General features: G+C 37.6%; 1 protein-coding gene across 4 annotated transcripts in view; it reads right to left on the reverse strand.

The window, feature by feature from the left end:
• Positions 1-14,857, reverse strand: part of gpr161a (G protein-coupled receptor 161a) — a 42,623-nt gene that overhangs the window by 5,738 nt on the left and 22,028 nt on the right. For all 4 annotated transcript variants that reach the window (XM_051926123.1, XM_051926124.1, XM_028799739.2 and 1 more), the window contains exon 4: positions 5,356-5,463. In XM_051926123.1, coding sequence (XP_051782083.1) covers positions 5,356-5,463 — 108 coding nt within the window. The remainder of the gene's footprint in view (positions 1-5,355; positions 5,464-14,857) is intronic.

Below are 14,857 nucleotides of genomic sequence, written 5' to 3' on the forward strand. Positions count from 1 at the left end.
GTCAAATTGATTGAATTTTTCAAATGGCACAAACTCTTGGAGGTTTAATTATCCAAATCTGTCCCTCCATTGTTACAACTGACCAATCTTTAAGGTTTCTTGTGGGAAATAAATCTTGTCGATTTTACATTAATCCATTATTTCAGCCTTAGTTGTGCTGTTTTTAAAATAATATATACCAATAACGGCGCACTGCACGATAACATGCAGTGAATACACTTGACTTATAGTTCTCATTCTCTTTCTCTGTATGTTTACCATTCGTTTGCTCAGAGGTTGATTGGCTTGCTGCTTCCTGAGCAGCTCTTCTTTTCTCCACCCTAGCGGCCCACTTCTACTCTTCTTTCGTCGGCATCTTTTCATGTTAAAACTAATTAAGTCAGCGTTTGTGTTGCAATTGCTTAGTACGTTTTCCTTCATTTTTCACTTAAGCTGGCACTTAAGTCTTCAATCTGCCTCAAGAATGATTTAAGATATGAAGAGTTAGGGGAAGTGATGGCGAAGGTGGTAGGGAATGAGAACGGCAGCCATACACATGTGCCGCCCTGCTGGCCACTGCTGAGAGTTGGTTCTACAATAAAATGAAATAAAAATAAAAAGAAGAATAACAATGGAGGTCAATCATCACCCCAAAAGCGGATAGTAGACGTCTCATAGTATACAGTAAGTGTACCAAATTTCAGGTCAATAGGTCAAACAGTTTGCAAGCTACAGGTGATTTTAAAGTCCTGGACAGACAAACGGACAGCCACAGTAGCGTATTATATATTAAGATGAGTGATCGGACTTCATCATGGCAGTGGAAAAAACTGGTTTCAGAAAATGAGATGAGATGAGACTTTGTCATTGCTTAGCCTGTGTACAAATTACCTGGGCCAACATTACCTGCTGTCAATTAATCTTAATTATTCAAATATATGACGTATGTGCTTTTACTACATTTGTCACATTTTGGAGGTTATACTCATGTACATTCAGTTTGCTTAAAAAAAAACAAAGGAATGGCAGAAATCTAGCACTTGCATATTCATATTCAGCAATGAAGTACAGTATGCCGTTTTGCTCATGTCAGTGACTACACCTTTCTATTAACACAGTACTTGTCATATTAACAGGGAGATGTGCTTTTTTGCTTCGAGGCACTGAAACACTCCATAAATTTTATTTTGGTATTAACAAATGGAGCAGCTCATTTCATTACTGGTGCAGACATGCTGAATAGGCACTTCGTCTGAAACTTGCCTCAATTTTTACTTGTGTACAGACTTGTTATTACAGATAATGAATGGAAAGCCTCTGTTCTTTTATTGGAGCTGTGCAGGACACTGTATTAAAAAGAGAATTAATCATTTAAAAAGTGTAATCATTTTATCTACTCTTCCAAATGTATGATGCTATGTTAAATGATTACAACTCACATCTAATTGGTCACATCATTTTGCTCCCAAATCTATTTCTGCACTAACTCAGTAATGTGATAAAAGTGGCAATATCAAAAACCTGTGTGTGTTTGTTTTGGCTTTTTTATATTGATAAATACAGTTTCTACAATTCTCCTGCCTCAAACATATCCTATTTTTCTTTTTGATGTGTTGATGCTATAGCATCAGCACTGTGAGACATTTTTATACAGTATTTAGATTTTATTCATTCATTACTGTGGATTCATGCATTAGTGTAGTACAGAGTTCCACTTGGTACTCCTGATACTGTAAAAAAAAAAACAAAAAACAAACTAGTACCGTTATCTTTTTGGACTTTTGGTGTTGACCTGGTACTGAAGTACCAGTTATTGTGATATCTCTAATACAGAGCTGTTAGTGTAGACAGGAATGTAATTATTTTTAAATCTTAATCAAGCAAGTTATTTTAATGCAATGTGTTATTCAAATATTTAGAGCTCAGTTTGAATGAAAACCAACATAACCCCCAAAAAAATGACTTAAATGAAAAATGGTAGTGACAGTCATTTCCCAAACTAATAGAAACAGCAAATAAATGAAATTATATCAAATTAAATTACATTAACCAAGGTTTACCAAGACAAAAGACAGAATAAAGACTAGAGGAGGCCAGTGCTGTTAGCTTCTCAATCAGTATTTTAAATAAAAAATGAAAAGGCCAAAAGACAAAAAAATGTTCCATTTACTCTTCTCCTCCTCCTCCTCCTCCAAATTGGCCCCCGCAGCTTTACATGTTAACCCCAGTAGACACAGCAAGTACTACAGGGGGAGTTACAAACTGCACAACTTTATTAGCCTACAGAGCACTATGGGTAAAATGAGAAAAAAAAGTCACACTAAGATGTTGAACAGGGTGCTTTTACATATCGTTAGTGTGTCATCGTAGGACAGGCACCGCTCTTGGCCAACTGCAGCAGTCCATTGTGTGTGCTCTCGTCTAACAGACAGCATGTTTCAATTATTTCTCTTCTGTTGTCGGCTTCAAATGTCAGAATCTTCACAGTGCTGCATAAGCTTGAATGATAAAAGTATACTCATCTTACTTTACAGCTCAACAATACATATTCTTGTCTTTAATATTTTTATCTCAAAATGTATGTTCAGGTATTTGTTTTTATTTGTGGAATGTGTACATTTATAGTGACTTCAGAAAGCGTGTGGTTTTCCATGGACAGTGCTAATTTTTGTTGCACTATAACCTAACCATTTCTCTTGTCAAGAGGGCACAACAGCGACTTCATTTTCTCCGAAAGCTGAAAAGAGCAAACCTTCCCTCTCCTGTCCTCACAACTTTCTAGAGGCACTATAGAAAGTATATTGACCAGCAGCATCTCAGTTTGGTATGGTAGCTGCACTGTCGCTGAACAGAAGATACTTCAACAAGTGGTGAGAACAGCAGAGAAAATCATCGGGTCCTCTCTCCCATCTGTTCAAGAATTTTTTCCTTACCATGCAAAAAGCCTGCAAACATTTATAAAATTAAAAATTGGAACATATACTGTATTAATTCACATATTTACATTCCACAGCCAGAGTTTTGAGGAAATCCCACTGTTCACCTTGTTGACTCACGACTGCTGTGTCAATTACAACTCGAATCACATCATAAAATTCGCAGGTGACACAACAGTAGTGGGCCTCATCAGTAATGGCGATGACTCCGCATACACAGAGGAAGTCAATCAACTCATTGCCTGGTGTGGAAAAAACAACCTGGCACTGAATATCAACAAAACAAAAGAGATCATCGTTGACTTCAGGAGAAAGCACCTGCCACACCGGCCACTTAACAATCCATGGAAACAGCGTGGAGTCAGTGAGAAGCACCAAGTTTCTGGGAGTGCACATTACAGATGACCGGACATGGACCACAAGTACCACTTCTCTTGTCAAGAGGGCACAACAGTGACTTCATTTTCTCCGAAGGCTGAAAAGAGCAAACCTTCCCTCTCCTATCCTCACAACTTTCTACAGAGGCACTATAGAAAGTATATTGACCAGCAGCATCTCAGTTTGGTATGGTAGCTGCACTGTCACTGAACAGAAGATACTTCGATGAGTGGTGAGAACAGCGGAGAAAATCATTGTGTCCTCACTCCCATCTGTTCAAGAATTACACTACTCATGTTGCCAGAGCAGATCCATTAAGATCATAAAAGATCCCACACACCCGGCACATGGGCTGTTTGAACTTCTGCCCTGTGGAAAACGTTACTGCAGTATGCACGGCAGAACGACCAGATTTAAGAGGAGCTTCTTCCCTCAGACCAACAGAATACTAAACTCTGTTAAATAACCTTTGTCCTTTTGCTCTCTTACTTACTGTGCACTTTATTACCACAAATAGGTCTAAGTTTACATTATATTATATTGTAATATCATACAATATTATATTGTATATATTATGTATAAATATTGTATCCATATAGTGCAATATCACAATCACTGTGAAACGATTTGCTATATTTTCTTTCATATTATATTTCACCCACTGACTGGCTCACATTTATATATATCTTTTGTATTTATTGTTTGTACTGTGCTGCCTTGTGCTGTCTTACCTACTTTCTGTGTAAGAAGTGAAATGTTTGTAATGTCTGTATGTTGTCTTGCGTGTACTTGTCTTGTATGCACCTGTCTTTTATGTCTGCACATTGAGCCTGGAGAAACGCGATTTCATTCAGCTATGCATCCATAGTTGTACTGTTGTATGGTATGAATGATAATAAAGTTCACTTACTTACTTATTTTTCATTTTGTCTCTTCTTGATTATTGCCATGTCCATCTGAACTTGGGAGTTTTTGCACATTCTTCCCTTCAGATTTGCTCAGTTTTCCATTAAGTAATCAAAATGTTTGAAGTCTTTCGAAAGATTGTTTGTGGTTATGCCTAATGCTGCTCCATTGTTGCTTTTGTTAGTCTTATTGTTGAACTGTTCATTTTTCATGCAACTGTATTTAGCTCCATTGTTTTCTCCATCCTGATTGGTACCCCAACCTCTGCTCCTGATAGCTATCTGTGTTAAACTGTTGGCATTGCTACCATAACAAGCATGGGGGGGGGGGGGGGGGGGGGGGGGTTTGAGGGCTACAAAGGCAATAAACAGCCTCCAGCTACTTTTAGGACAAAGAATTGATATTCAGTTTATTTAGATAACACAACAATTGTCAAATTGTCTTGTGATTTGTGAGATGCCTTCCTGAAAACTCCAGGCATGCTATTATGTGTATTTTTGTTAAAAGTGGCTTCTTCCACGCCTCTCACCTACAGAGGCTAGTACTCTGTTGTTGTCAGGATGGCCAATTCAATGACCAAAGTCTGCATTAGGGAAAAAATCTTGGTATCCTGTATTCTTCCTATTGCCTAATGATTGATTTGGCTGCTCTACTGCATAGTTTTATAAAGCCTTCCCAAAACTCAGCTCCTTGGTAGACATACTGATCTAACATAAAATGTTATCAGTCACGCCTCTACTAAACTGAGCTATTTTGTCTAAGAGTAGTTCAAACAACTGCAATTCTAACATGTGATGTCAAAAGATAAAGGGATAAAAAAGGTAGCAGAATACTTGAGAAATACAAATATTTCTTCACATTACATATAATTACAGAATTTGTAGTATCATTTAACAAAAAAAAATATAATATGTCTCCTATGAGAAAATTACATATATTTTTAAGGATGTGAAAAATGTAAAGGTTTATGTTAATTTTGTATTCCACTTTTAAAGACAATTGTGTAATAGAACAAATTTTGCATTTGCATGAAGATCCTGAACCAGCTTTGAGCAGGTCAAACACTGGACAACTTGGTGCCATCTGGCCATTTACCCAATGAGATTTGCACTAGAGGCTCATGGGTAGAGCAGAATGAAGTCTTGGTTGGACATACCTGAGTCTTGAGAAAAACTGACCCCTGTGTCACCAGTACTACTGCCGTTTCCCAGAAGTTGCCCTCCTCCAGCAATCATTGCAGTCAAGTGGGGAGAAAGACCCAGGTCTGGAAAAAAAAGACATTTGCAAATGATCAAATTTTATATTCACAAGGATAAGAAAATACTTAAAGCATATTTGTGATATTTTATGTAACCAGATCAATAAGAAGTAGAGGTTCACCTAAAGCACAGTGCTGCTTTACAAAGCACTAAAAGATGGTAATCATTGTAAAATAAGTTATATGAAAAACAGAGTGCCTGATAAAGAACAGGAAGAACAGGAACTGACCCAATCAGCCTTTGTTTTATAACACTGTTCACCATGCTTCCCAAGTTCAGTTCTGGGGGACGCCTGTGACTGAAGGTTTTCATGTCCACCAAACTGTTTATTTGGACCTTAATTAAGGAGGCTGTTTTTTAGTTTCTAGGTTTTGGTGCCTGTTTAGAAATTACAAAACTAAGTTTTGAAATGTAGAGAACATTTCTGTACATCACATAGGATCATCTTTTGTTTTAACCTTCATTTTTAAGATTTTCCACGTGTTCTAGTCATTGACTAATAATTTCAGTCTTTCAGTATTCAGCGTTGTTTGCTCTGCATATCATTATTTACAGATCATTACTGTAACGTATATAAATAGCTCATGCAAGTAAAAATTTCACTGTAATCAGTGTGCAACATGTGCACACTACAGATGTAACAATTTTTCATCCATAGAAATTTTTTGGATAAAAATATCAAAGAATTTGGCTGAATATGTAAAAATGGCAAATCTGAGATGCTGTTTCCATTGCTCTCCTGTGCTGGTTAGGGATGAATCTTTCAATGAGCATTTCCTGTTTCTCAAGGTCAGAGTCATACATCACACAAGGCATATCTTGGTTTCTAAGCTGCTGAAGTGGCCGCTGATGAAGACTTGGCTGCAGCAAATTTGTGGGAACAACGAGCATAGATGAGTGAGGCCTTTGTTACGCCGATGGCCGGATGCATGGGCCAAAAAATTAGGCCATGCTTAAGGCATCCCCATTTATCATCATTTATACAGAGTCTCGACTAAAAAGAGTGCCATCATTAAAGAGAATGTGAATAAGATGATCTCCAAAGGGTATACTGCACCCATGGTTTTGGTGAAAAAGAAGGATGGGTCTTTCCTATTCTCCATGGACTATAAAGGTCTGAACAGCAAGACTTGTTAGAATGCACGGCCCATGCCCTGGTACATGATATTCTATAGTCATTTCATGAAGACTCCATTTTCTCCACCTTAGATTTGCACAGTGGCTTTTGGCAGGTGCCGATGGAGACGAGGAACAAGCAAAAGACAACAGCAATCACCTTGGAAAATTTGTTCAATTTCAATGTCATGCCCTTTGGTTTGAAGAATGCCAGAGGCAAATTTCAGAGTTTAATGGAGCTTTATGAAAAATTTGCTTTTTCTACATTGATGATGTCATCATTTTCTCCTACAGAACAGCATTTGCAGGACTTGAAGTAGTCTTTCAGGGACTGCAGCATGCACACCTGATGCTGAACATGGGTAAGTGTCACTTCTTTCAACCCCAAATCATCTTTCTGGAGCATGTGTTGTCAGGCCAAGGAGCAGAGATAGATCCAGAGAAAAATAAAGCCATCCAGGAGTACCCCATGCCCACTGACCTAAAGGAACTGCAACAATTTCATGGGTTAGCTGGTCGTTATCACACATTCATTCAGAGACTGGTTGATATCACTGCCCCTTTCAGTCATCTAAAGAAGAAAGATGTTCTCTGGGAATGGACTGCCAAATGCCAGGATGTGGTTGACTAACTCAAGGCGGCATGGTCATCCTTGCTTTTCCTAGCACAACAGAACAACTGCTCACCTTACAGGAGCAGAAGGACGCTAGATGGGATTGCACCGTGCTAATCCAAAACAAGAATAACGAGGAACAGGTTATATATATAGCCTATGTATCTTAGGATTTGTGTGGTGCTGAACTCAACTATTCCACATCAGAGAAAGAGTGCTTGGTGGTTGTGTGGGCAGTGGAGAAATGGCGCCATTTCCTGGAGGGGGTTGATTTTGAAGTGACAACATACCATAATGCTCTGACCTGGGTGTTCAATCACCAAAAGACATCTTCCTGGTAAACCTGGTGGTCACTGCACCATCAAGGTTTCTCATTTAAAGTCTTATGCAGGAAGGGCTGTGGCAACATTGTCCCAGATGTCTTATCTTGGGGACTGTCATTTTAGGGACTGGTTAACTTTGCAGCTGCACTGGGTCATCTCCTAAGTTGCCCATGGACATGGTGCCCAATCAACCACCCCCATGTGCCAGGGGCCTAAGAAGAGGAAAACTGACCCAAAGCCGTCCATTTTGTGGATCTTCAAGGAGTTCATTAAAGATCAATTCCAACTACCCTTGGAGGGACCAAATAATACCTGGTGGTACTGGAAGAATATCTGTAGAATTCCTGGCCTTTTGGTGAACGCCTGGGACAAATAAATACCTTGCAGAGGATCTTGTAGGTGGCCTTATGGCACAGTGTAAGGATATGTGGCAACATGTGAATACCTGTCTAGCTGTGTCAGCAGTACAAAACCTAGTAAGTCAGTTCATCATCTACAGTTAACCATAGCTGAGAACTTCAAGAAGGCATTTCCTGCCACTACATTGCAAAAGACCATCCTGATGGTAGTGATCAATTACTTCACTAAATGGGTGGAGTTCTTTGCATTACCTGCTCCACCCTGATGAATGAAATGTTAATTTCCTGGTGGGGTCCAAAGTACCTGATGACTGATCAGAGTCCACAGTTCATGTTTTCTATATTGGAAGAGCTCTGATTCCCGAACCAGCCTGATGGAATAGGTGAACAGAACCCTGAAGACCATGACGGCCTCCTTAGTAGCTGGTTGCCATCAGGACTGGGATAAGTGACTCCTAGAGCTTAGGACCCGAGCTTGCACACAGCTGCTCACAAAGTAACTGGGGAAATTCCTCATCTGGCTGCATTACACAGACAGCTTAAAGGCCCACTCAACAGGCTCAATGCCACTCCACCATCTGCTGATACCAATATATACAACTCCATACAGAACTTGGAACATTTAAGGGAAGAATTCAGAATAGGCTGGATTCAACATCCAGACAAGTTAAGTATTATAAAGCCCATCGCTGAGAGGCACACTTGGTGGTGGGAGGCTTACTCTGAACTAGATCCCACCACCTCTCTGATGCTGCACATAAATTGTCTCACGAGTTAGTGCCTAAATGGGAAGAATCAGCAAAAGTCATTAAAAGTACAGGAACTGTTAACTAGCTTATTCAAAAAGGGACAAGAACAGACACCAAAACTGGCATAATACGTGTGGCTAACATCAAATCATGCTATGGGCCTCCCTTCTCCATAAATTGGGGAAGGTCAAAAAAATATCAATTGTGTTTGACCAATGCTTATAAAGGGGTGTTTATCTGACTTATTTCTCTATATTAAAAAAAAGGCCCAAAGATGAGTTTATTCCCCTCTGCAAACCGCAAGGACATCACCAACAACAACGCTTGACTTTTTGGAGGTGGAGAAAGGATCTTCTGTTTAAAAAAAGGGTCATGTATTTCAAAGGAGACATCAGTAAAGACTGGGAATTAACAAAGGAACAACATATCATCACTTTTCATCCAGTTACTAACAGCAGTCAGGTGATTTGGTACTTTTCAGCATCTGTTACACATGGCTGTCAGACTGCCATCTGGGCTTACCGGTGAGAATGTTTTGGTTCATATTTTGGAATAACCCCTTCTAAACTGGATTTTCATCACTTGGATTTTGCCAGCTTCCATGCATTTTTAATTCCCTGTCATTACCGTGTTTTCATAATAAACTTTGTGTGTATGTGGATGTTTGTTCTTCATTTTGTAAATATTTGTGTGGTATAGTTAAGACAAAGGTGGGTGGAATCAGATATGGAGTTTTTTTAATAACTATACACATTTGCATTTGTATTGGGATCGGGGAAGTGAGGGTGTGTGTAATATTTGAGCTTTCTTATATTTGTTTTACATTACTCAACCTTTATTTTTGACTTACCTGTTTTTGTCCATCCACTGGGGAGTTTAAGAGTAGAGCGGGTGAGACATTTAGAGATAAGTACAGTGTGGTTAACCCGGACTTCACTCTAGCAATGTCCTAATATGAAACCTGCTGTCATTCGTGTGTAAGCATAGTTATTAACACATCGGATTTTAGTTTAAGGACAACAGAATAAAGGTAACTGCAGCTTGTGTCTGAGAACTTTTAAAATTAAAGTATGATAACTATAGTAATATTACTGTTGTTTGTGATGGCCTCTTGATAAAAGAGCAAATAAGAAATCTGAATTACAAATTTAAAAGTCTTTGATATCCAGTCTAATGAAAATGCTATAAGCTTTATGTGTTGTAAAATGTAGCGCCATATCCCAGCATGCATTTTCATTTTTTTACCTCAGATCTCTATAATATACCTGTGAATATGAAGAAGTCTGTGTATAAATAAGTTAAATGAACCTTTATGTTATTTGTTAGCAAATGCAAGATAATTACTTGCAAAATGTAAATAATTTCTTTTGGATTGCTACATGCTTTTTTTGATTGTGTTTCTCCTCTCTTGGTGCTTTTTACACTGAGTCATGGGTGTATTGATTGTGCCATAATAAACACTGCTGGCCCTGCCCGATCAATAAGTGCTGTCATCTGCTGGCTGCAACGCTACAAATTAATTTTTTCTTGTAGCCACTCCATATTTGTAAGTGCTCAAGCGGCTAAATATATATATTTTTTTAATAATTAAGATTTATTTTTTATTAAAAAATCTTTTTGTAAACTAAAGCCCTCTGCTACCTGGTTCATGTTTGAAATGAAACTGTCCTAATCTAAGTCTCATCATTTACTTGTTTAACTGCTTAATTCAAGTTCACTTTTCATGATTATTCACTCCTTATGAAAATACTGAAAAGGACATGTAGGTAAATATTTGCATGGGGTTGGAGAGTTAATGCAATAAAATAAATTAGTAATGTGATTACTTTTTTTGTGGAAGTAACAAGTAAGTAATAATATGTAGCAGATGAGTTTGTTTTTAGCAGCTATCCCAACTATGATGATTATATAGTTAAACATAGCAAGAACCATTTCATACAATTTGTCAAAGACACTAGAGTATCTGCACTGGCTGACAATGAGGGTTAGATAGCATACAAGGTGACTAAAAGGTGTGTATTGTGACAACAATCTGGCTCAGAATGCCTACAAGACAAAAATGATATACAACATAATTATGACCTTTTTAATTAGTAATTTTGATTATTTAGTTGCTCTAACATCTTTAAGCCTGTTATGGCTGTCCCATTTCAAAATGTTGTATACAAATGTATCTGTTTCTCGTTGTAGGACTTGCTAATTGTTTTTGAATTTTAAAAGTATCACTTAAAAATGTAATGCACAATGCTGAACCTTGAATGACTTCACTGATTATGTGCCCTTATACTCATTCAGCTTTGTGGATGTGATCTTCTGTTGCAATTTTTTTCTGCCAGCCTAGATGTTCATTTCTATATAGAAAACTCCCCTGTTCTCTCTGACTTTTTAGTTGCAGTCCCTTCATTTGTTTGTTTTAGCAATTGCCCTTCTTTGTTATACTGTATTGTCAGTACTTAACCAAATGAATTTCCAGCCTTCAAATCTCTGGCCATAATTCACTGACTTTTCCTATGCTGTTATTTGTTCTTTCACTTTGCCATATAACCTTCTTTTGTTGTTGCTTTATATTGTAAACATCTTCTTCTTCTACTTTCGGCTGCTCCTGTTAGGGGTTGCCATAGCGGATCATCTTTTTCCATATCTTCCTGTCCTCTACATCTTGCTTTGTCACACCCATCACCTGCATGTCCTCTCTCACCACATCCATAAACCTCCTCTTAGGCCTTCCTCTTTTCCTCTTCCCTGGCAGCTCTATCTTTAACATCCTTTTCCCAAAATACCCAGCATCTCTCCTCTGCACATGTCCAGACCAAAGCAATCTCGTCTCTCTAACTTTGTCTCCCAACCGTCCAATTTGAGCTGACCATCTAATGTACTCATTTCTAATCCTGTCCATCCTCGTCACACCCAATGCAAATCTTAGCATCTTTAACTCTGCTACCTCCAGCTCTGTCTCCTGCTTTCTGGTCAGTGCCACCATCTCCAACCCATATAACATAGCTGGTCTCACTACGTCCTGTAGACCTTCCCTTTCACTCTTGCTGATACCCGTCTGTCACAAATCACTCCTGACACTCTTCTACACCCATTCCACCCTGCTTGCACTCTCTTTTTCACCTCTCTTCCACAATATCCGTTACTCTGTACCGTTCATCCCAAGTATCTTTTATATTGTAAACATCTGATTTGTAAAATTCATTTTAATACATGATGTTAAAAATTTACAGTTATTCACACAAGCTTGTCCTAATATCTGTCAATGTTGGATGTTTTATTAACACCTGCTAATATTATTAGTTTATACATTTGATATTGGATTCTGATTTTCTGTGCCCTGTAATGGACCTTGTGAAGGTACATTACATTAATGGAACTATGAAATAAAAAACATTACATTAGCCATATCAAAATAAAATAAATATTAAGGGCAGACAACCAAATGATGCTTCACTTGACATTTTCACGAAGGCATGCACCCATAAAGTCACTGCCATTCAAGTATTATTTGGAACGTTTTGAACATCCATCCATCATCTTACTCCAAATACAGGGTTGAGGTAGGTCAGAGCCTCTGTCATCAGCAAACATTACAGAGGACACACTCATTCGATTTAAGGGTTGCCAATTAAACCAATATTCAAGTTTTAGGGACGTGAGAGTAATACAGAAAAATTTACAAAACTAGATGTTTGATGGAGCCATGCAGCTGCACCACTAGTATGTACCATTCCCAGTAATTTTATATTCCTAGTTTTAAGATAAATTAATATCTGGTGATGGTAGTGTTGTTAACTGTGTTCCAAGATTTTTCAGGTAAAGAAGATAGAAGTTTCAAGGTAACGTTGTTATACTCACTAATCATGGTGCTGGAGAGTGGTGAGCATGCTCATCAGCAAAACACCACTGCACTCAGTACACTTATCAGTCACAATAATGACCCCATAAAAATATACATTCAGACTGTTCTGAACATCAATTCAAAAAGAGTAAACTATTATCTTTGTTAACACTTGTCACTATATTTTATAGAATTATTTTGCAGTGACGTAACCATGGGATTAGCCATGTATTTTTGTGAATATAAATATTTGCCAAAGGGCCGCATGGCAGCATAATGGTAGAGACTGTTGCCCACATCCTGGACTTGAATCCAATGACTGCTTATTGCCTATATGGAGTTTACACATTTTCATCGTGATATCTTCTTCCAGGTGCTTTTTCCTCACATATCCCCAAAGATATGTATGTTAAATTAACTAATGTTTTCAAATTGTCCTCGAGTGGGAGTTTGAGTGAGCCCTGCAATTGACTGGTGCAATATGCAGGGTTATTTCCTGCCTTGTGCTGGAAAAGGTACCAGTACCTAAAGATACTCCGATCAATCAGCCACAAATCTATATTAGCCGATTTTCACTAAAACATAGTCAATCAGTGATCAGTAAATTGGCGGATCACAAAAAGCGATCTTTTCAGTCCCTGCTTTTCTAGGCTTTACAGTAATTTAGTTGCTGTGCTACTTTACGCAAGGTATTACTGTAATTGAGCCAACGCATGCCTTTTTGTTGTTTTTTGTAGTGAAATTCTTTTAGTGTAAGCAAAGCAAGTCAAGGCTTAGTTTACATCAGAGCAGAGACAACTACAATACTAGCCTTTACGCTAAAGAAAGTGGAGTAATAAAATGAGAAAAAGGAATCTGAAAAGTTGTCCTGTGCAGTAAAACAAACAGCAAGAAAAGCTACTTTAATGAATTCAGACCTTTTTACTTTATCCTTTAATTAAAATGAATACAATCTGAGTTTGAACCATGAGCTTGTTTTAAGTGCCTCAGCTTTTCAATTGGGAAAAGAAAAGATAGATCAATTTGAAATTGCTGCTTAGTTAACGATAGTCTTGTTAGCAAAATGTATTTTACTTATAAACTCATTAAGCATGTTAGTCTTGTGTCTTCTTGATAAACAACTTATGAACATTTGAAACATTTGTGGGTTTTTTAACAATATGTACTGTGTTTATTATTTGATGTTGTGTGTCATACAGTGTTCGTTTTGGTAAGAAACAAGTACTGCATTATTAAAATGGTAATCCATATTTACAATTACACCTCAAGAATTATGAATGTCTAGCTGATACACAAAAGAAAAAAAAACACCTGAATAAATGTAGTAAATGTATACTTTAACAGTAAAAAAGCTGTAGTGCAAATGATTGAAAATGGTGAAAACCCATAAGTGCAGGTATATTTATATTTAAGCAGTATTTAATTGTCAATACCAATTAATTGATTATATATATATATATATATTATAAAAAAATCTTGGAAGAAGACAAGACGTGATTTTCTCAGACAGACACTTATACATCCTGCGAGACAAGTCCACACCCGGGGCCGGAAATAGAAGACAAAGAGTAGATGACAAAGAAGAATGTTGTAAAGAATTTAAAAATGTTGGCACGGTACACATGCAAAGCAGATTAGAGATAATGGAAGTACAAAAATTCAAAAGTATCAAAAAAAGGATAGGAAAGATCGCATTTGCGCAAACAAACTTATTACTGAATGTTATGAAATAATGGAACAGCAAAAAGAGATCGAATGTATTGTTCAGATTTAAACTTTAAGTCGGAGACTTGTAGATCATCTTATTCGTGTTGCCAGCAAGAATTAAAAGATTCCAAAAACGTTGCCACGGTATGAAGTCCCATGAGACAGAGATTTTGAACATGAGATTCTTTCAAGTCACGCCCTACTTACAACTATTTTCAAACAAGACCACGGTCATCTAACCTCAGTCGTGTCAATGCTTTTGGCAGACACACTTCCTGTGCTCTCAGCTCGTATAAATTTTTCAGGACAATAATTTTATACATTCTAGATGACACGTCAACGACAAAGCGAAGAAGAAAGAGCATGGACTAATATTCGAAAAAGTCTTTTATTTATTAGAGAGAAAGAAACAATATTCACACACAGGCAGTTATATGTTGTGTTGTCATGCTGTAAGTCCAAACAAGGAATCAAAATTCAATGCGATCTTGAAGAAAAGTTAATTCCAAATATTGTTTTTACTAAAGTTATAAAGTAAAAGTGAAAAAATGCATATATGACAATTCCCATGAAAATATCAATCTCTTAAAATTGTATATCCAGTTAACCAAACCCAGGGGTGTGCAAACGAAGCGATCAGGGGGCGGAGGCCCCTAGTATGTACAGTGGTGTGAAAAACTATTTGCCCCCTTCC

The sequence above is a fragment of the Erpetoichthys calabaricus genome, chromosome 4 (genome assembly GCF_900747795.2).
Source record: "Erpetoichthys calabaricus chromosome 4, fErpCal1.3, whole genome shotgun sequence".
In the NCBI taxonomy this organism is placed as follows: Eukaryota; Metazoa; Chordata; class Cladistia; order Polypteriformes; family Polypteridae; genus Erpetoichthys; species Erpetoichthys calabaricus.